Below are 22,218 nucleotides of genomic sequence, written 5' to 3' on the forward strand. Positions count from 1 at the left end.
GACCCAGAACCGCTAACCCTTCTCCTACCAGACCCAGAACCTCTAACCCTTCTCCTACCAGACTCAGAACCGCTAACCCTTCTACCAGACCCAGAACAAGGCACCCTTCTCCTGCCAGACCCAGAACCGCTAACCCTTCTCCTACCAGACCCAGAACCTCTAACCCTTCTCCTACCAGACTCAGAACCGCTAACCCTTCTACCAGACCCAGAACAAGGCACCCTTCTCCTACCAGACCCAGAACCGCTAACCCTTCTCCTACCAGACCCAGAACCGCTAACCCTTCTCCTGCCAGACCCAGAACCGCTAACCCTTCTCCTACCAGACCCAGAACCGCTAACCCTTCTCCTGCCAGACCCAGAACCGCTAACCCTTCTCCTGCCAGACCCAGAGCCGCTAACCCTTCTCCTGCCAGACCCAGAACCGCTAACCCTTCTCCTGCCAGACCCAGAACCGCTAACCCTTCTCCTGCCAGACCCAGAACCGCTAACCCTTCTCCTGCCAGACCCAGAACCGCTAACCCTTCTCCTACCAGACCCAGAGCCGCTAACCCTTCTCCTGTCAGACCCAGAACCGCTAACCCTTCTCCTACCAGACCCAGAGCCGCTAACCCTTCTCCTGCCAGACCCAGAACCGCTAACCCTTCTCCTACCAGACCCAGAGCCGCTAACCCTTCTCCTGCCAGACCCAGAACCGCTAACCCTTCTCCTACCAGACCCAGAACCGCTAACCCTTCTCCTACCAGACCCAGAACCGGGCACCCTTCTCCTACCAGACCCAGAACCGGGCACCCTTCTCCTACCAGACCCAGAACCGGGCACCCTTCTCCTTCCAGACCCGCTAACCCTTCTCCTGCTAGACTCAGAACCAGGAACCCTTCTCCTGACACACCCAGAACCAGGAACCCTTCTCCTTCCAGAACAGGGCACCCTTCTCCTAGCAGACCCAGAACCGGGCACCCTTCTCCTAGCAGACCCAGAACCGGGTACCCTTCTCCTTCCAGAACCGGGCACCCTTGTCCTTCCAGAACTGTGAACCCTTTTCCTACCAGACCCAGAACCGCTAACCCTTCTCCTAGCAGACCCAGACCCGGTAGTGGCAGCAGGAAATCTCTATGATCCTATACACATGCGATCCGGTTACACACAGCAGAACACGCGGTTCTGGTCCGGCACTGATGGGGTTAATCGGCGTCCTTTGTTCCTGATGTATTATTGAAGGACTTTCCGTTGGGTTTCTGTAATTCCAGCCGCCGGCTCCTCACCTGCCAGGAACGCGTCCAAATCCAGGTGAGGGCGGCGCTGCGTTCACCGTGATAATCAAGATGGGGGAAGGGAACAAGATGGCGGCTGGGGGGATCCGGAATTCACGAGAGCGCCTAACCTAGGAGCGCGTTCACCTTTCTCACCGAATTCTGGAGGAAACAATGAAGTGTCCCGGAAGAGTGAAGAGCCAATCCAGTTCAGCACGGTGACCCTACAAACCAACATGGCTGCCACCAGATTTCCCAGAACCCCCTCCTACGAGTTCCGTCCCGTCTCTCCGCAGGAGGTCCACTTCCTGTGCCTAGGCACCCCTGATATCAGTCACTTCCTGTGTCTAGGCACCCCTGATATCAGTGCTCTTCCTTTGCCTAGGCACCTCTGATATCAGCCCCATTCCTGTGCATAGGCACCCCTGATGTCAACGCCCTTCCTGTGCCTAGGCATCCCTGGTATCAGTCACTTCTGTGTCTAGACACCTCTGATATCAGCCTCCTTCCTGTGCCTAGGCACCCCTGATATCAGCGCCCTCCCTTGCTCCCCAGACCCTCTCCCTGGACTCTCTATCTCTGGGGGGGCACTGTACGTTGGTCCCATATTCCATCTCCATGACTGTGTTCTAATAGACGGCAGAGCGGGGAGTACACGCGTGTGCAGGGAGGGGGAGCACGGTCCGAGGCGTCCCGCGTGTCACCGTCTATCCTCACCTGTAATGAGCCGTGATGGTATCAGTGCAGGTGATGGCGGAATGTCCCCCCCCATGACGCACACATCGCCCCCACCAGGTCTGTGCTGTGTTCTGCCCCCGACAATGTCACCCCCCCCCCACAATGTCGACTCCCCCCCCCCCCCCCCCGCAATGTCACCCCCTCCTCCTCCATGGCGGCTCTCAGCACAATGGAGGGATTCATGGCACACAATGTTCTCAGAGCGCCCGACCCGACCCGACCCACCTGCCTGCCGCTGTCCCCACCCTCAGAACCAATGGAAGTATATAGGGGGGGGAGGGGTGCACTCACTATATATACATTGTATACAGTCCGGGGGAGGGGTGCACTCTATATATACATTGTATACAGTCCGGGGGAGGGGTGCACTCTATATATACATTGTATACAGTCCGGGGGAGGGGTGCACTCTATATATACATTGTATACAGTCCGGGGGAGGGGTGCACTCTATATATATATACATTGTATACAGGGGGGGGGGAGGGGTGCACTCTATATATATACATTGTATACAGCCCGGGGGAGGGGTGCACTCTATATATATATACATTGTATACAGTCCGGGGGAGGGGTGCACTCACTATATATATACATTGTATACAGTCCGGGGGAGGGGTGCACTCACTATATATATACATTGTATACAGCCCGGGGGAGGGGTGCACTCACTATATATATACATTGTATACAGTCCGGGGGAGGGGTGCACTATATATATACATTGTATACAGGGGGGGGAGGGGTGCACTATATATATACATTGTATACAGTCCGGGGGAGGGGTGCACTCTATATATACATTGTATACAGTCCGGGGGAGGGGTGCACTCACTATATATACATTGTATACAGCCCGGGGGAGGGGTGCACTCACTATATATACATTGTATACAGCCCGGGGGAGGGGTGCACTATATATATATACATTGTATACAGCCCGGGGGAGGGGTGCACTATATATATATACATTGTATACAGTCCGGGGGAGGGGTGCACTATATATATACATTGTATACAGCCCGGGGGAGGGGTGCACTCACTATATATATACATTGTATACAGTCCGGGGGAGGGGTGCACTCACTATATACATTGTATACAGGGGGGGGAGGGGTGCACTATATATATACATTGTATACAGGGGGGGGAGGGGTGCACTATATATATACATTGTATACAGGGGGGGGAGGGGTGCACTATATATATACATTGTATACGGGGGGGGGGAGGGGTGCACTCACTATATATATACATTGTATACAGCCCGGGGGAGGGGTGCACTCACTATATATATACATTGTATACAGGGGGGGGAGGGGTGCACTCACTATATACATTGTATACAGGGGGGGGAGGGGTGCACTATATATATACATTGTATACAGGGGGGGGAGGGGTGCACTCACTATATACATTGTATACAGGGGGGGGAGGGGTGCACTCACTATATACACAGTATATACCCTGGCATGGCCTGGGACGGGTGTCGGTGGTGGTCTGGAAGACGCCCGCACACGGAAGGCTCCGGCAGGGAGTCTCCGGCTCGGTCGCTCCCATTGGCCCGGTGACAGAGGAGGGCTCGGAGACGAACACTTGGCTCATTCACGGCTCGTGTCCTGGGGGTTGCGTGACCCCTTCGCACCGCTGTCAGGAGACCGGAGTAGCCCCTTGAAGGGTTCCTCGGCCAGCTTCCCCTCACATATGATGGCCGGGGGGGGGAACATGTGAGACGGCACTCATGTGGTCGCCGGAGATTAACCCCTTGATGAGCCCCGATGGAGCGAACTCCAGGCAGGACCTACCTTGCCTTGTAATGGGCAGAGAGTATGGACCGGTCTTCTGACCAACACCCCATCCCCCTGCACTGGTCACCATGTACCCAACCCCCCCGGCTATCAGCCCAGAGATCAGTGTGGCCCCCGCAGGGCCCTCACAGGATGCTGGAAGTAGAACAATACCCCATTGTGTCCGGTCGCTTTCATGGAAGGTCCCGAGTGTGCGAGAACCACCTCCCACGAAGGTAGGAGATTATTGGGCCTCATCCAGCCTGCAAATCCTCAACGCTGCCACCGGAGTTCCTCTACGAAAGCCTTCCTCAACCTCCTTACACCAGAGGAACCCTTCAAATCATTATCCATTCTCGGGGAACCCCCCCAACTAAAACCAATTCACTGGGGGGGCACTCTCCATAACAGGTGGGAGGTGTTCTGTAGTCCAGAAAGGACTAGGCAGGGCTCAGAGGACAGACGGGTATTTATCTTACCTTTGATGGTACATTGACCCAAACAACATAAAGTTGATAGTTTGGTTTCCACCCCCTCTGGTCATGGCAGGTCTGTGGATTATGGGACCCCTGAATCTCGGCAGAGCGGTCTTCTCGTCATTCTCGGAGTTCTGGACAGAAGGATGGAGGTCATCCCCACCCTCGGGACTGCAGAAGTTGGGGAAAGGCGAGCCATTTCCCACCCAGAGGTACTCTCATGCAACGTATTGGAGAGGAGAGCAACTCGAATCAGCCACCCTCTGTGGGTTCATGTATGGACAACCCTACCCTTACCGAGGGTTCTGCTGGAGATATGTCCTCTGTGGGTTCATGTATGGACAACCCTACCCTTACCGAGGGTTCTGCTGAAGACATGTCCTCTGTGGGTTCATGTATGGACAACCCTACCCTTACCGAGGGTTCTGCTGGAGATATGTCCTCTGTGGGTTCATGTATGGACAACCCTTCCCTTACCGAGGGTTCTGCTGAAGATATGTCCTCTGTGGGTTCATGTATGGACAACCCTTCCCTTACCGAGAGGTTTCTGCTGAAGATATGTCCTCTGTGGGTTCATGTATGACAACCCTTCCCTTACCGAGAGGTTTCTGCTGAAGATATGTCCTCTGTGGGTTCATGTATGGACAATCCTACCCTTACCGAGAGGTTTCTGCTGGAGATATGTCCTCTGTGGGTTCATGTATGGACAATCCTACCCTTACCGAGGTTTCTGCTGGGGATATGTCCTCTGTGGGTTCATGTATGGACAACCCTTCCCTTACCGAGGGTTCTGCTGAAGATATGTCCTCTGTGGGTTCATGTATGGACAACCCTTCCCTTACCGAGAGGTTTCTGCTGAAGATATGTCCTCTGTGGGTTCATGTATGGACAACCCTTCCCTTACCGAGGGTTCTGCTGAAGATATGTCCTCTGTGGGTTCATGTATGGACAACCCTTCCCTTACCGAGAGGTTTCTGCTGAAGATATGTCCTCTGTGGGTTCATGTATGACAACCCTTCCCTTACCGAGAGGTTTCTGCTGAAGATATGTCCTCTGTGGGTTCATGTATGGACAATCCTACCCTTACCGAGAGGTTTCTGCTGGAGATATGTCCTCTGTGGGTTCATGTATGGACAATCCTACCCTTACCGAGGTTTCTGCTGGGGATATGTCCTCTGTGGGTTCATGTATGGACAACCCTTCCCTTACCGAGGGTTCTGCTGAAGATATGTCCTCTGTGGGTTCATGTATGGACAACCCTTCCCTTACCGAGAGGTTTCTGCTGAAGATATGTCCTCTGTGGGTTCATGTATGGACAACCCTACCCTTACCGAGGGTTCTGCTGAAGACATGTCCTCTGTGGGTTCATGTATGGACAACCCTACCCTTACCGAGGGTTCTGCTGGAGATATGTCCTCTGTGGGTTCATGTATGGACAACCCTTCCCTTACCGAGGGTTCTGCTGAAGATATGTCCTCTGTGGGTTCATGTATGGACAACCCTTCCCTTACCGAGAGGTTTCTGCTGAAGATATGTCCTCTGTGGGTTCATGTATGACAACCCTTCCCTTACCGAGAGGTTTCTGCTGAAGATATGTCCTCTGTGGGTTCATGTATGGACAATCCTACCCTTACCGAGAGGTTTCTGCTGGAGATATGTCCTCTGTGGGTTCATGTATGGACAATCCTACCCTTACCGAGGTTTCTGCTGGGGATATGTCCTCTGTGGGTTCATGTATGGACAACCCTTCCCTTACCGAGGGTTCTGCTGAAGATATGTCCTCTGTGGGTTCATGTATGGACAACCCTTCCCTTACCGAGAGGTTTCTGCTGAAGATATGTCCTCTGTGGGTTCATGTATGGACAACCCTACCCTTACCGAGAGGTTTCTGCTGAGGATATGTCCTCTGTGGGTTCATGTATGGACAACCCTTCCCTTACCAAGAGGGTTCTGCTGAGGATATGTCCTCTGTGGGTTCATGTATGGACAATCCTACCCTTACCGAAGTTTCTGCTGGAGATATGTCCTCTGTGGGTTCATGTATGGACAACCCTCTCCTTTACCGAGAGATTTCTGCTGAGGATATGTCCTCTGTGGGTTCATGTATGGACAACCCTTTCCTTTACCGAGAGGTTTCTGCTCAAGATATGTCCTCTGTGGGTTCATGTATGGATAACCCTTTCCTTTACCGAGAGGTTTCTGCTGAGGATATGTCCTCTGTGGGTTCATGTATGACAACCCTTCCCTTACCGAGAGGTTTCTGCTGAAGATATGTCCTCTGTGGGTTCATGTATGGACAATCCTACCCTTACCGAGAGGTTTCTGCTGGAGATATGTCCTCTGTGGGTTCATGTATGGACAATCCTACCCTTACTGAGAGGTTTCTGCTGAGGATATGTCCTCCTGTGGGTTCATGTATGGACAACCCTTTCCTTTACCGAGAGATTTCTGCTGAGGATATGTCCTCTGTGGGTTCATGTATGGACAACCCTTCCCTTACTGAGAGGTTTCTGCTGAGGATATGTCCTCCTGTGGGTTCATGTATGGACAACCCTTTCCTTACTGAGAGGTTTCTGCTGAGGATATGTCCTCTGTGGGTTCATGTATGGACAACCCTTCCCTTACCGAGGGTTCTGCTGAAGAGATGTCCTCTGTGGGTTCATGTATGGACAACCCTTCCCTTACCGAGGGTTCTGCTGAAGAGATGTCCTCTGTGGGTTCATGTCTGGACAACCCTACCCTTACCGAGGGTTCTGCTGAAGAGATGTCCTCTGTGGGTTCATGTATGACAACCCTTCCCTTACCGAGGGTTCTACTGAAGATATGTCCTCTGTGGGTTCATGTATGGACAACCCTTTCCTTTACCGAGAGATTTCTGCCGAGGATATTGCCAGCAGACCTGCCCCCTAAGGGAAGGAGGTGCCAGCACCAGGTTTTAGGTTTCCACCACAATTCTTTGACTTGGGAAGGAGTCATCCCTTCACTGGCTGACAATTATTGATGGGTGACTGCAGTGCCAGAGGAGGGCGGGGCAAGGGTGTGGCTCTCAGCCAAAATCTCCAGAAAGGTCTTACATTTCCAGACCAGATTGTTCGATGTCAGCACTTGCAGGAGATTCGTCTGAAGTCATGTGACAGGAAAGGGCATTCAGTGGTTTCCAAAAGCCACCACTAGATGGGCAGATGCTTCAGCATCACGATGGGCGGGACAGACTGCAGAACCACCAATCAGGTGATGACCAAGTCATGTGACATGGAGGGTGACATTCAGTCAATGCCAGTCACATGACATCCGAAGGTCTACATTAGGAGCGGAACACCCGACAATGGCCACACCCACTTTAATATTTAACCCCACCCCCTACTCTGGATACACCCCCCCAGACCACACCCAGTCATCAGAGCCCCACCACCAGTGCCCCGCCCCCCAGACAAGGCTCGCCCAATAAGCAGACAGCAGGCGTTGACGACCTCTTCAAACCCGAAACTTTATTTGTAAAAATGCAGATATATATTTCTGGAATATTTATAAAACATCGGACGTCGTGCTCCCTTACAAAACTAAAGCAGAGAAGGCACAATGAGAACTCGGGACGCACACAGACCACGCCCCTCCATGCATGTCGTCCAATCGGGAACAGGCTGAGCCAGACAGGTGCACGCAGGAACGAGTGGGGGGAGGGGTGCAGGCAGACGGAAGGGGCGGGGCCAGAGGGTGAGGAGGAATCGTGTGAAATGACGGGACGATGCGGGGCTAATAATATGTCTCCTTCTCCACCCAGCCTGCGGGAAGAGAGAAAGGGGCGTGGTTAGAGGAGGCAGAGGCGGGACTGAAACACATGGGGAACGGACACACACGGGGAGGATACATACACAGGAAGGACACGGGGAGGGAGGACAGACAGACGGAGACACGCACACGCGGGGAGGACCGGGGGGGGAGACGGACACGCACACGCGGGGAGGACCGGGGGGGGGAGACGGACACGCACACGCGGGGAGGACCGGGGGGGGGGGGGGGGAGACGGACACGCACACGCGGGGAGGACCGGGGGGGGGGGGGGAGACGGACACGCACACGCGGGGAGGACCGGGTGGGGGTGGGGGGGGGGGGGGAGACGGACACGCACACGCGGGGAGGACCGGGGGGGGGGGGGGGGGAGACGGACACACACGCGGGGAGGACACACACACGCGGGGAGGACCGCGGGGAGACACACACACACACGCGGGGAGGACCGGGGGGAGACACACACACGTGGGGAGGACCGGGGGGAGGTGGGGGGAGGACACACACGCGGGGGGGAGGACGGGGGGAGACACACACGGGGAGGACGGACGGAGACACACACACACACGGGGAGGACGGACGGAGACACACACACACACACGGGGAGGACGGACGGAGACACACACACACACGGGGAGGACGGACGGAGACACACACACACACACACGGGGAGGACGGACGGAGACACACACACACACGGGGGAGGACGGACGGAGACACACACACACACACACGGGGAGGACGGACGGACACACACACACACACACGGGGAGGACGGACGGACACACACGGGGAGGACGGACGGAGACACACACACACACACACGGGGAGGACGGACGGAGACACACACACACACGGGGAGGACGGACGGAGACACACACACACACACGGGGAGGACGGACGGACACACACGGGGAGGACGGACGGAGACACACACACACACACACGGGGAGGACGGACGGAGACACACACACACACACGGGGAGGACGGACGGAGACACACACACACACACACGGGGAGGACGGACGGAGACACACACACACACGGGGAGGACGGACGGAGACACACACACACACACACACGGGGAGGACGGACGGAGACACACACACACACACACGGGGAGGACGGACGGAGACACACACACACACGGGGAGGACGGACGGAGACACACACACACACACGGGGAGGACGGACGGACACACACGGGGAGGACGGACGGAGACACACACACACACACACGGGGAGGACGGACGGAGACACACACACACACACGGGGAGGACGGACGGACACACACGGGGAGGACGGACGGACACACACGGGGAGGACGGACGGAGACACACACACACACACACGGGGAGGACGGACGGAGACACACACACACACGGGGAGGACGGACGGAGACACACACACACACACACACACGGGGAGGACGGACGGAGACACACACACACACACACGGGGAGGACGGACGGAGACACACACACACACGGGGAGGACGGACGGAGACACACACACACACGGGGAGGACGGACGGAGACACACACACACACACGGGGAGGACGGACGGAGACACACACACACACACGGGGAGGACGGACGGAGACACACACACACACACACGGGGAGGACGGACGGAGACACACACACACACACACGGGGAGGACGGACGGAGACACACACACACACACACGGGGAGGACGGACGGAGACACACACACACGGGGAGGACGGACGGAGACACACACACACGGGGAGGACGGACGGAGACACACACACACACGGGGAGGACGGACGGAGACACACACACACGGGGAGGACGGACGGAGACACACACACACGGGGAGGACGGACGGAGACACACACACACACGGGGAGGACGGACGGAGACACACACACACGGGGAGGACGGACGGAGACACACACACACGGGGAGGACGGACGGGGACACACACACACACGGGGAGGACGGACGGGGACACACACACACACGGGGAGGACGGACGGGGACACACACACACGGGGAGGACGGACGGGGACACACACGGGGAGGACGGACGGGGGACACACACACACACACGGGGAGGATACACAGAACACGGGAGGTACTCACCACCAGGGCTGCGTCTGATGATCAGTTTGCGGACTTCATCGTATATAAAGATGAGCAGAGAGTACGGGAAGGCACAGAACCACCATGTGGGCCTGGGGGGGGAGGGGAGACCGAGGGTTACACACTGCAATGTACACGATACACCCCCCCAACCAGGAAAGGCTACCCCACCCCCCCCCTTGTTGAAAGCTACACAAGCTTCAGACTTACCAACCCTTGAGAACCCCCCCCCCACAGGAAAACAACTTACTTCAGTGGGTACATGCGGAGTGCCACATCCATACCGGGACAATAGGACAGGAAGGCGGCCAGTGCGGTCTCCTCGAAGAGGCCAAAGATCAGGATCTTGTTCCTGTGGAGAGGAGAGCAAACAGATGACACCGGTCCATGACCAGGCCCCGCCCACCAACCCCGGTCCATGCCCAGGCCCCGCCCACCAACCCCACAACCAGACCAGGCCCCACCCCACAACCAAACCAGGCCCCACCCCACAACCAGGCCCCACCCCACAACCAGGCCCCACCCCACAACCAGGCCCCACCCCACAACCAGGCCCCACCCCACAACCAGGCCCCACCCCACAACCAGGCCCCACCCCACAACCAGGCCCCACCCCACAACCAGACCAGGCCCCACCCCACAACCAGACCAGGCCCCACCCCACAACCAGACCAGGCCCCACCCCACAACCAGACCAGGCCCCACCCCACAACCAGACCAGGCCCCACCCCACAACCAGACCACCAACCTCAACCCACGGCCAGGCCCCGCCCCCAACCCACGACCAGACCAGGCCCCACCCATGACCAGGCCCAGCCCACCAACCTCATCCCACGACCAGACCAGGCCCCGCCCCCAACCAATCTCCTCTACTCACTTCATGCCCTGCTGGAAGACAGAGTTCCTTCTGGTCTTACAGATGATCAGATCAGCCCATTGGACGACCACAATGCTGACAAAGAAGGACGTGTGACAGGTGAACTCCACAATCTTCCTCTGCTCGTAGGTCTGCGGGAACGAAGACACAGGTAAGTGACCACACCAAGGTACAGCGCCCATCCCCCCTACACACATGTGGCTCCATCTGCAGCACCAAACACTCACCCACTGCTGTCCATAGCTGTCTTCTACATCGTTGGTCCAGCGGTCGTCCCAGGACACACGGATGCCCAGCAGAGTTGAGGGCAGGAAGCCATTCTCCGCCAAGATGACAAAGTAGGTGAAGAACCCACCCAAGGCTTGGATCATACCTAAAGGACAGGTGAGCGGGTGGTCAGTACACTGCAATGACTGGAGAGAAAGCTCAATGTATGCTCCTTCCAGCAAGAACTCTGACCAGGAGGGCCTACAAGACGCCCCCCCCCCCATGTCCCACAGCCTGGAGGGCCTACAAGAAGGTCCCCCAACAGCCTCAAGGGTCTACAAGACCACATGTCCAATTTGAAGGCTTCTTTGGACAGACAATGCTATAGGATACAGAAGAGTCCATTACCCACCCTTTCTCATCACCAAGTCAATGTCCTACACACCCCCCCCCCCCCCCCCATCAGCTTATAGCAAGTTCTTCAAAGAACACCCAAAGTCCTCTTTGTAAGCCCCCCCATATTCCTATATCCTCACTGCAAACTACTTTCCCCCCCCCCCCCATACCATACCGACCCCACACACTCACCGATCTGTCCATACGCCATACTGATGAGCCGCTCGTTCACCAGCTTGTCTGTTTTGGGGTTCCTGGGTTGTCTCTTCATGATGTCACTTTCTGCTTGTTCATAGGCCAAGGAGATGGCGGGGACCTAAGTGACAGAGGACCAATGAGGAGATATCCACAGTATCAGCCATCGCCCCCTCCAGGGAGTTAGAGGGAGAGGACCAGGCAGGAGATAAAGGCCCTCGACCCCCTCCGGGACCCCCACAACACTCACCATGTCTGTACCCAGATCAATACACAGGATGGTTACGGTACCCAGGGGCAGAGGGATGTTGGCGATGATGAAGATGAGGAAGGGTGTGATCTCCGGGATGTTACTGGTCAGGGTGTAGGCAATGGATTTCTTCAGGTTATCAAAGATCAGACGTCCTGGAAGAGAGACATCATCATGCAAAGTCTGAGCAGATAACGATCTATGTGACTGCACCACAGAATGGACACTTACCTTCTTCCACTCCGGTCACAATGGAGGCAAAGTTGTCATCCAGCAGAATCATGTCAGCTGCTTGCTTGGACACATCAGATCCGGCGATGCCCATAGCAATACCAATGTCGGCTTTCTTCAAGGCGGGGGAGTCATTGACACCATCACCGGTCACGGCCACAATGGCACCCTGCAAAAAGGAGAGCGGTCAGGACGACGACGACCAGTGCCACCCAACAGAGTCCTACACATCGCCTGGCGAGGACAGGAACACGGACTCACCTGTCTCTGGCATCCTTCCACGATGATCAGCTTCTGCTGCGGGGAGGTTCGTGCAAAGACGATCTCAGTGTGGTGCCGCAGAATGTCATCGATCTGCTCGGGAGACATGTCCTTCAGATCAGTGCCGTGGATCACACAGGCCTTGGCATCTCTGCGGGGGAGAGGGAAAGCCAAATGAAGAACTTCAGGAAATCAGAAGACAGCCCAACACAGACCAGAACACCCACTTGGTGTAGGGTGGGGGTGTGGAACGGGTCACCACAACAGGACGTGTACCAAACAACTGCTAGAATTCCCAATGACACCACCATACCCAGTGTCCCACAACAGCACCATACCAGGGGGCCACCCACAGCACCTTACCCAGGGCTCCCCCCATAACACCTTACCTGGGGTTCACCTGGTTGACTGGAATGTTGAGCCTGGCAGCAATGTCCTCCACAGTCTCGTTACCCTCAGAGATGATCCCCACACCCTTGGCAATGGCCTTTGCTGTGATTGGATGGTCTCCAGTGACCATGATAACCTGCAGAAGGGAAGGGACAGACGTTTGTGGGCCGTTGGCCAATATCAGCGATGTTCTGGACTTTGATGGAACCTGCAGACCTCACTTCTGTGTTCCACACTCAGGGACCTCAAAGTTGCAATGAAATGACTGCAGCACCACCACTTGTGAAGAGGACTGGTTAGACCCCAAGACTCGGCTCCTCACCTTGATGCCGGCACTTCGGCATTTGCCGACGGCGTCAGGCACGGCGGCACGAGGGGGATCAATCATGGAGATCAGACCGACAAAGCACAGGTTCTCGGTGGGGAAGTTCACGTCGTCCGTATCGAACTGGAAGCCCTCAGGGAACTGGTCATCAGACAAAGCCAAGTGACAGAAGCCTGCGAGAGGAAGATGGACAGTCAGACGATCGCTCCAGCATTACCACCCCCCCCATCCTCCGGAGAGTCCCTCACCGAGCACTCGCTCTCCAAGGCCACCCAGCTCCAGATACGCGTTTTGGAAGGAGTCTCTCATTTCCTCATCCAGAGGCTGCTCTTTGCCCTGCAGCAAGATGGTGGAGCATCGGTCCAGGATCCTCTCGGGGGCCCCCTTCATAACCAGCAAGTAACGGGACTCGTCAGGAATGGCATTGTTGTGTATGGACAGCTGAGGAGAGACAAGAGGCGGAGTTAGTGGCAAATCTCTGAAGGTGCCAGGAAGACCCCAGGTACGGGGGGGGGGGGGGGGGGATGTTCTCATCTGGAGGCAGCATTACTGGACAAGTGCAGCACAATCTGTGGACATACCCAGGGCTGCCCATCGGGGGTACAGGTAGTACTCCCAGACCAAGCCCCATTGGGTCAGCAGCAGCTGCCCCCAGTGTGGGGTCATGTCTCGGTGCGAGGGGGTGCCTGTAAGACACCGCTCATCACTTGTACCTACAGAACCACCAACCCTCCTCAGCATCAAGGGACAGGAGGAGGAGGTGGCTCTCTGCATGTGGTCCTGAGCACTGCATTCCCAGAGCACCATGCAGAACCCCAGGTAGGTGGGTGCTTGGAGACCTGACCATAGGGCTGGCACTCCAAGGACGGAGGAGCCAGGCCCCCCCCCCCCCCAGGCGCCCCAAGGACGGAGGAGCAGGTCATGATGGAGGATCTAGGGCCGGACTTGACAGTGACCGAAGAAAATTTTCCTGGCATCATTTGCGGGAGACACGGTGCCCCCACTGCGGTCCGAGGGGGGGGGGTGAGGAGACGCAGTGCCCCAATGGCCGGATAACGGCACAGAAAGGAGCACATCCGGCCCCAGGGCCTCGGTTTGGAGACCACTGATCTAGGACCTCCCATGGTGGGACATGCCGGCACCACACCCTGTACAGTCACAGATCACCGGCTCTTACCGGCCAGGATAAGCCTTGAGGAATGTCCGAGATCAGAGGGCTAAACCCAGCGAGGAGCTTAGTGTGGAAAGTGAAGGGAAAGCTGACTAACGAGATTATACCGCCCCCCACAGAGACGTGCAAAGCTTCTCCAAACCGCCAGCCCACCACATCCTGCCAACAGACCACCGGGGTCACCTAACTTCATCACATCAAGGAGCAGCGCCATGCCTAATCCACCAGGCCGGGGACCAGAACCGATGGTGGCCCATCAGCCCCGCACCAGCCCGGGATTAGCACTGCACCGAGCAGAGAATGGAGAAGAGCCCACGTGCCGCCCCGACACTGGAGCCCCCAATGAGGAGCCCGCGTGCCGCCCCGACACTGGAGCCCCCAATGAGGAGCCCGCGTGCCGCCCCGACACTGGAGCCCCCAATGAGGAGCCCGCGTGCCGCCCCGACACTGGAGCCCGCGTGCCGCCCCGACAGATCCGGCTCTCCAGTCAAGATAACAGGTTTATTTTAAGCCGCCTTGACAGACGCAGTCAGACACCTCGTGGCCCCCTCCCTCCTCCCTGGCAGCACATGGCGGCCTCACGGCAGCAGCGTGTGGCTTAGTCTCTGGCTCATGGGCCACACAGGCCAAGCTTCCCCCGGGCCGCACGGCTCTCACCTGGTACTTGTTGGTGGAGTTGAAGGGGATTTCAGCCACTTTGGTGTTCTTGTTCCTCATGTCCTTCACCGAGCCGCAGCACAGCTCAATACACTTCAGGAGGGCCGACTCCGAGGCGTCACCGGCCACATCTCTCTGCAAGACAAAAAGGGTATATGGTCAGCGGCAGGTCAGCACAGGGACGATCCTCCGTAGAGAGAGCTCCCCCCGGCACAGGGAGGGTCCTCTGCGTGTAGAGAGAGCTCCCCCCGGCACAGGGAGGGTCCCCCGCGTGTAGAGAGAGCTCCTCCAAGCACAGAGAGGGGTCCCCCGCCGAGAGAGAGCTCCTCCAAGCACAGAGAGGGGTCCCCCGCCGAGAGAGAGCTCCTCCAAGCACAGAGGGTCCTCCACAGAGAGCTCCTCCAAGCACAGAGGGTCCTCCACAGAGAGCTCCTCCAAGCACAGAGGGTCCTCCACAGAGAGCTCCTCCAAGCACAGAGGGTCCTCCACAGAGAGCTCCTCCAAGCACAGAGGGTCCTCCACAGAGAGCTCCTCCAAGCACAGAGGGTCCTCCACAGAGAGCTCCTCCAAGCACAGAGGGTCCTCCACAGAGAGCTCCTCCAAGCACAGAGGGTCCTCCACAGAGAGCTCCTCCAGCACAGAGGGTCCTCCACAGAGAGCTCCTTCACCATATAAACCTCTTCAGCACATAGTCCTCCATGGAGAGCTCAGTGAGGCCTTGTCACGGCTGTACACCACCACAGGGGTGAGCTTTTTCTGATTCAAACCCCCTCACGTGCCCTCTCTCCACCCCCAACGTAGTTCTGAGTTCAGCATCTAAGAGCTTGCTCCTGAGATGGTGGAGCTGAAGCACCCGTAATCCAATCAGAATCAAGCCCTGACTTCCCCGGTCCCAGTTCCTCACCTTCAGGATAGGAGTGTTCTCCTGACCAGCCTGGAACACAGCTCTGTTACACAGCCCAGCGACACGTGCCAGTGCGGTCCAGGTTGGAGAGCTTTTGTCGAAGGAGGCACCTGCAGCAAAATAAATTCAAGATGAATGCCAAGACGGGACGGTGCCACTTACAGCTAGACTGGTTCTCTGTAGGGAGCCCTTGGGTGAGGGCAGTAAAAACTCACCGCTCTGATTCTCTGTGGTGTCAGCTTCGTGAATCTGATTATCGAACCACATGTGGGCCACAGTCATCCGGTTCTGGGTGAGGGTTCCGGTCTTGTCGGAGCAGATGGTGGAGGTAGATCCCAGAGTTTCCACAGCTTCCAAGTTCTTCACCAGGCAGTTCTTGCGGGCCATGCGCTTAGCAGTGAGTGTAAGGCACACCTAGGAGAGGGAGGGGCACCAAGGGTCATACGGTCAGTCAGGGTTCCTGTATCCGAGAGGGAGGGTCATACGGTCAGTCAGGGTTCCAGAATCCGAGAGGGAGGGTCATACGGTCAGTCAGGGTTCCAGAATCCGAGAGGGAGGGTCATACGGTCAGTCAGGGTTCCAGAATCCGAGAGGGAGGGGCACCAAGGGTCATACGGTCAGTCAGGGTTCCAGAATCCGAGAGGGAGGGGCATACCATCAGTCAGGGTTCCAGAATGCGAGAGGGAGGGGCACCAAGGGTCATATGGTCAGTCAGGGTTCCAGAATCCGAGAGGGAGGGGCACCAAGGGTCATACGGTCAGTCAGGGTTCCAGAATCCGAGAGGGAGGGTCATACGGTCAGTCAGGGTTCCTGTATCCGAGAGGGAGGGTCATACGGTCAGTCAGGGTTCCTGTATCCGAGAGGGAGGGTCATACGGTCAGTCAGGGTTCCTGTATCCGAGAGGGAGGGTCATACGGTCAGTCAGGGTTCCTGTATCCGAGAGGGAGGGTCATACGGTCAGTCAGGGTTCCTGTATCCGAGAGGGAGGGTCATACGGTCAGTCAGGGTTCCTGTATCCGAGAGGGAGGGTCATACGGTCAGTCAGGGTTCCTGTATCCGAGAGGGAGGGTCATACGGTCAGTCAGGGTTCCAGAATCCGAGAGGGAGGGTCATACGGTCAGTCAGGGTTCCAGAATCCGAGAGGGAGGGTCATACGGTCAGTCAGGGTTCCAGAATCCGAGAGGGAGGGTCATACGGTCAGTCAGGGTTCCAGAATCCGAGAGGGAGGGTCATACGGTCAGTCAGGGTTCCAGAATCCGAGAGGGAGGGTCATACGGTCAGTCAGGGTTCCAGAATCCGAGAGGGAGGGTCATACGGTCAGTCAGGGTTCCAGAATCCGAGAGGGAGGGTCATACGGTCAGTCAGGGTTCCAGAATCCGAGAGGGAGGGTCATACGGTCAGTCAGGGTTCCAGAATCCGAGAGGGAGGGTCATACGGTCAGTCAGGGTTCCAGAATCCGAGAGGGAGGGTCATACGGTCAGTCAGGGTTCCAGAATCCGAGAGGGAGGGTCATACGGTCAGTCAGGGTTCCAGAATCCGAGAGGGAGGGTCATACGGTCAGTCAGGGTTCCAGAATCCGAGAGGGAGGGGCACCAAGGGTCATACGGTCAGTCAGGGTTCCAGAATCCGAGAGGGAGGGGCACCAAGGGTCATACGGTCAGTCAGGGTTCCAGAATCCGAGAGGGAGGGGCATACCATCAGTCAGGGTTCCAGAATGCGAGAGGGAGGGGCACCAAGGGTCATACGGTCAGTCAGGGTTCCAGAATCCGAGAGGGAGGGGCACCAAGGGTCATACGGTCAGTCAGGGTTCCAGAATCAGTGGGAGGGGCACCAAGGGTCATACGGTCAGTCAGGGTTCCAGAATCAGAGGGAGGGGCACCAAGGGTCATACGGTCAGTGTTCCAGAATCCGAGAGGGAGGGGCACCAAGGGTCATACGGTCAGTCAGGGTTCCAGAATCCGAGGGAGGGACACCAAGGGTCATACGGTCAGGGTTCCAGAATCCGAGAGGGAGGGGCACCAAGGGTCATACGGTCAGGGTTCCAGAATCCGAGAGGGAGGGGCACCAAGGGTCATACGGTCAGGGTTCCAGAATCTGAGAGGGAGGGTCATACGGTCAGGGTTCCAGAATCCGAGAGGGAGGGGCACACAGTCAGTCAGGGTTCCAGAATCAGCCTACTCACCGTGACGGTGGCCAGCAGCCCTTCAGGCACGTTGGCGACGATGATGCCGATGAGGAAGATGACGGCCTCCAGCCAGGTGTACTGCAGGATGAGGGACAGGATGAAGAAGGAGACGCCCAGGAAGACGGCCACCCCGGTGATGATATGAATGAAATGCTCGATCTCAATGGCGATAGGGGTGCGGCCACCTTCCAGACCGGAGGCCAGGGTGGCGATACGTCCCATGACAGTGCGGTCGCCGGTGTTGATAACGATACCACGGGCAGTGCCTGGATGGGGGAGAGGAAGGTGAGGCTGGGCCAGCATTGCACTCCACAAACGGTCAACCGCGTCCAGCAGCTTCTACTGACCTTCCACACAGTTGGTGGAGAAGAAGGCGATGTTACGGGTCTCAAGAGGGTTTTCATTGGTGAAGTCGGGAGATCGGGTCTGGGGTTCGGACTCTCCGGTGAGGGAAGAGTTGTCCACCTACAGTGAGTGCAGATGGTTGATGAATCAGGAAAAATAAAGGGGGGGGGGGCACATGAACATGAGACTCGTCCATTTCTACTAACCTTACAACCGTGAGCAGAGATGACCCTGAGATCTGCCGGGATCCGGTCTCCACCTTTCACCTCCACCAGATCTCCCAGAACCACGTCCTCGGCATTAATACTCAACTTCTCACCACTCCGGATCACCAAGGCTTGCTGTGATGGAGGGAAACCAGACGTGACAACGACCCAAAAGCCCCAACGACCCCACCCGTCACCGCCAACCGACCCCACGATCCAAGGCCCCACCAGTCACCGCCAACCCCACGATCCAAGGCCCCACCAGTCACCGCCAACCCCACGATCCAAGGCCCCACCAGTCACCCCCAACCCCACGATCCAAGGCCCCACCAGTCACCGCCAACCCCACGATCCAAGGCCCCACCAGTCACCGCCAACCCCACGATCCAAGGCCCCACCAGTCACCGCCAACCCCACGATCCAAGGCCCCACCAGTCACCGCCAACCCCACGATCCAAGGCCCCACCAGTCACCCCCAACCCCACGATCCAAGGCCCCACCAGTCACCCCCAACCCCACGATCCAAGGCCCCACCAGTCACCCCCAACCCCACGATCCAAGGCCCCACCAGTCACCCCCAACCCCACGATCCAAGGCCCCACCAGTCACCCCCAACCCCACGATCCAAGGCCCCACCAGTCACCGCCAACCGACCCCACCAGTCACCACCAACCGACCCCACGATCCAAGGCCCCACCAGTCACCGCCAACAACCCCACCAGTCACCCCCAACCCCACGATCCAAGGCCCCACCTGTCACCGCCAACCCCACCATCCAAGGCCCCACCAGTCACCGCCAACGACCCCACCAGTCACCGCCAACCCCACGATCCAAGGCCCCACCCGTCACCCTCAACCCCACGATCCAAGGCCCCACCCATCACCCCCAACCCCACGATCCAAGGCCCCACCAGTCACCGCCAACCGACCCCACCAGTCACCGCCAACCGACCCCACCAGTCACCGCCAACCGACCCCATGATCCAAGGCCCCACCAGTCACCACCAACGACCCCACCAGTCACCGCCAACGACCCCACGATCCAAGGCCCCACCAGTCACCGCCAACGACCCCACCAGTCACCGCCATGCTCATACTGGGTTCTGCACCCCGCTAGATCAGTCGGCACCTACCTGGGGCACCATGTTCTTGAAGGACTCCATGATCCTGGAGCTCTTTGCTTCTTGGTAGTAGGAAAAGCATCCGGTGATGATGACGACGGCTGACAAGACCACACCGAGGTAGAGCTGCGACATAAAACAGAACGTTACCCCCTCAGGTCACCTATGAATCCCACCATGAGCAGCGCAGCATTCTGGGAACGTACATTATCGTTCTGTGGTTCCTCTTCCGTGGCTGCCTGGATACCGTACGCCAGGAAACAGAGGATGGCTCCGATCCACAGCAGCATGGAGAAGCCTCCAAAGAGCTGACGGCAGAACTTCACCCATTCCGGAGTGGTAGGGGGAGGGGTGAGGGCGTTGGGACCATCTCTGGCCAGGATCTCAGCTGCCCGGGCAGTGGTGAGTCCCTACAAGAAATAGAAACCTGAGTGACAAGCCGGTCTGGGGAGGAGCCTGCAATATGTGGGCGGGGCGGTGGGCGGACGTACCCGGGTCAGGTCTGTGCCGTACTTGCGGTGCAATTCATCCAGAGTCAGCTTGTGGTCTTCCTGTAGGAGAAGAGAAGAAACTCAGTGCCTGGGAGACATCTCCGGTCATAGGGACAGGAGGGGGACCCAAGACCCCAAAGAACCAGGGGCCCAATGCCAAGGAAGGGCCCATATGCCGGGAGAAGGGAACAAGGTGCTGCTTGTTTTACCACCCTTTGTTCTCAAGGTAAGCGACACTCATTACATAATGGAACGGTGTAGGTGCTCCAACCCCGACACCCCCACCCCTGGAAGTGTCAAAGCCCCAACCCCCCCCCCCAATATGAGAGCCACCCAGCCCCCCCCCCCCAATCACACAATGCAGCCAACCTATTCCAAGGAGCAGCACTGCATCTGGGGGTGCCGTATGGATCTGCTCTACTGGCCAAGGTGGAATCCATCTACTAGGGGGAAGCCTCCAGTGAAGCCCCCCGGGGGACCCCTCAAGCCTCCTGTGTCACCCCCCCCCAAGCTGAGGATCTCTCCCCTACAGCAATCAGTGCCCGGAGGGACCCCTCAAGCCTACAGTGACCCCCCCCCCCAGGGGACCCACCAAGCTGAGGATCTCTCCCCCCCAGCTTACACCAATGCTGTAGGCTTGAGGAGAGGAGCTGCTACATCTGGGCTATCAGTGCCCGGGGGGGGGGGGGAGAACCCCTCAATCCTACAATCAGGGCCCGGGGGGGGGGGACCCTCAATCCTACAATCAGGGCCCGGGGGGGGGGGACCCTCAATCCTACAATCAGGGCCCGGGGGGGACCCTCAATCCTACAGTGATACCAGGTGCAGGGGGGTCCCCTCAATCCTACAGTGATACCAGGTGCAGGGGGGTCCCCTCAATCCTACAGTGATACCAGGTGCAGGGGGGTCCCCTCAATCCAATGATACCAGGTGCAGGGGGGTCCCCTCAATCCAATGATACCAGGTGCAGGGGGGCCCTCAATCCAATGATACCAGGTGCAGGGGGCCCCTCAATCCAATGATACCAGGTGCAGGGGGCCCCTCAATCCAATGATACCAGGTGCAGGGGGCCCACCAATCCAATGATACCAGGTGCAGGGGGCCCACCAATCCAATGATACCAGGTGCAGGGGGCCCACCAATCCAATGATACCAGGTGCAGGGGGCCCCTCAATCCTACAGCGATACCAGGTGCAGGGGGGCCCTCAATCCTACAGCGATACCAGGTGCAGGGGGGCCCTCAATCCAATGATACCAGGTGCAGGGGCCCCTCAATCCAATGATACCAGGTGCAGGGGCCCCTCAATCCAATGATACCAGGTGCAGGGGGGCCCCCAGCATGGAGGACGTGGAACTTGCACCCACCAAGGAGACCTCCTTCTTCAGCTCATCCATGTCCTTCTCCTTGCCCTTCCCCTTCCCCTTCTTCTTGTTGCCATGTTCGGATGTGGCTGCGGGTTCATACTTGTCACGTCCGGCCTGTGAGAGACAGACAGCATGTTAGCACTTCAGTCAGCACCCCCCTCCCCCTCCTGGACCCATCAGAAGCCCAACCTCAAGTCCCTCCTTGTTTACTGATGACGTCCAATCCGCTTCTATTTTGCCTCCCCCCCCCCCCCCCCCAATCAATTCAACAAACGTAATTTTAGACGCAGTGATGTCATCACTGGGTCTCTGTACATCTATGCAATGCAAGCAGATCATGGCTGCTGGCAGGTTGCTGCTCAATACTCCTCAAAAGCCCTCCATGCTGATACAAGCAGTGGGCTGGCTGGTGGGAGGAGTTATGCAAATATCAAACCAGAAGGGTGTTGGTGTAGGAGGGGTAGGCAGGCTGCATCAGGCAACGCCCA

At 57.5% G+C, this 22,218-nt stretch overlaps 1 protein-coding gene across 1 annotated transcript; it reads right to left on the reverse strand.

Moving 5' to 3' along the window:
- Positions 1-7,720: 7,720 nt before the first annotated feature.
- On the reverse strand, positions 7,721-21,884 carry LOC149428395 (sodium/potassium-transporting ATPase subunit alpha-1). Its single transcript, XM_089667467.1, has 22 exons — positions 21,731-21,884; positions 20,366-20,425; positions 20,081-20,284; positions 19,887-20,000; positions 18,754-18,888; positions 18,550-18,667; positions 18,200-18,468; positions 16,233-16,431; positions 16,018-16,127; positions 15,114-15,248; positions 13,534-13,726; positions 13,283-13,458; positions 12,960-13,096; positions 12,571-12,721; positions 12,310-12,478; positions 12,079-12,233; positions 11,826-11,949; positions 11,258-11,403; positions 11,031-11,161; positions 10,404-10,505; positions 10,154-10,245; positions 7,721-8,035 (listed from the first exon to the last, which is right to left on the reverse strand). The coding sequence occupies exons 1-22, from the start codon at positions 21,758-21,760 to the stop codon at positions 8,007-8,009; spliced, it is 2,979 nt and encodes a 992-aa protein (XP_089523593.1). The 5' UTR covers positions 21,761-21,884; the 3' UTR covers positions 7,721-8,006.
- Between the last annotated feature and the right edge of the window lie 334 nt (positions 21,885-22,218).

This window comes from Staurois parvus, unplaced genomic scaffold (assembly GCF_062004578.1).
Source record: "Staurois parvus isolate SC_StPar_1 unplaced genomic scaffold, SC_StPar_1.0 ptg003266l, whole genome shotgun sequence".
In the NCBI taxonomy this organism is placed as follows: Eukaryota; Metazoa; Chordata; class Amphibia; order Anura; family Ranidae; genus Staurois; species Staurois parvus.

Excerpts from the sequence above, each read along its gene's own strand:
- LOC149428395 (XM_089667467.1), bottom strand. The coding sequence starts at position 21,760 with ATGGATGAGCTGAAGAAGGAGGTCTCCTTG. Across the intron at positions 20,426-21,730 it reads TGAAGAAGGAGGTCTCCTTG|GAAGACCACAAGCTGACTCT; the intron begins GTGGGTGCAAGT and ends CTTCTCCTACAG. Across the intron at positions 11,162-11,257 it reads ACAGCTATGGACAGCAGTGG|ACCTACGAGCAGAGGAAGAT; the intron begins GTGAGTGTTTGG and ends TCGTTCCCGCAG.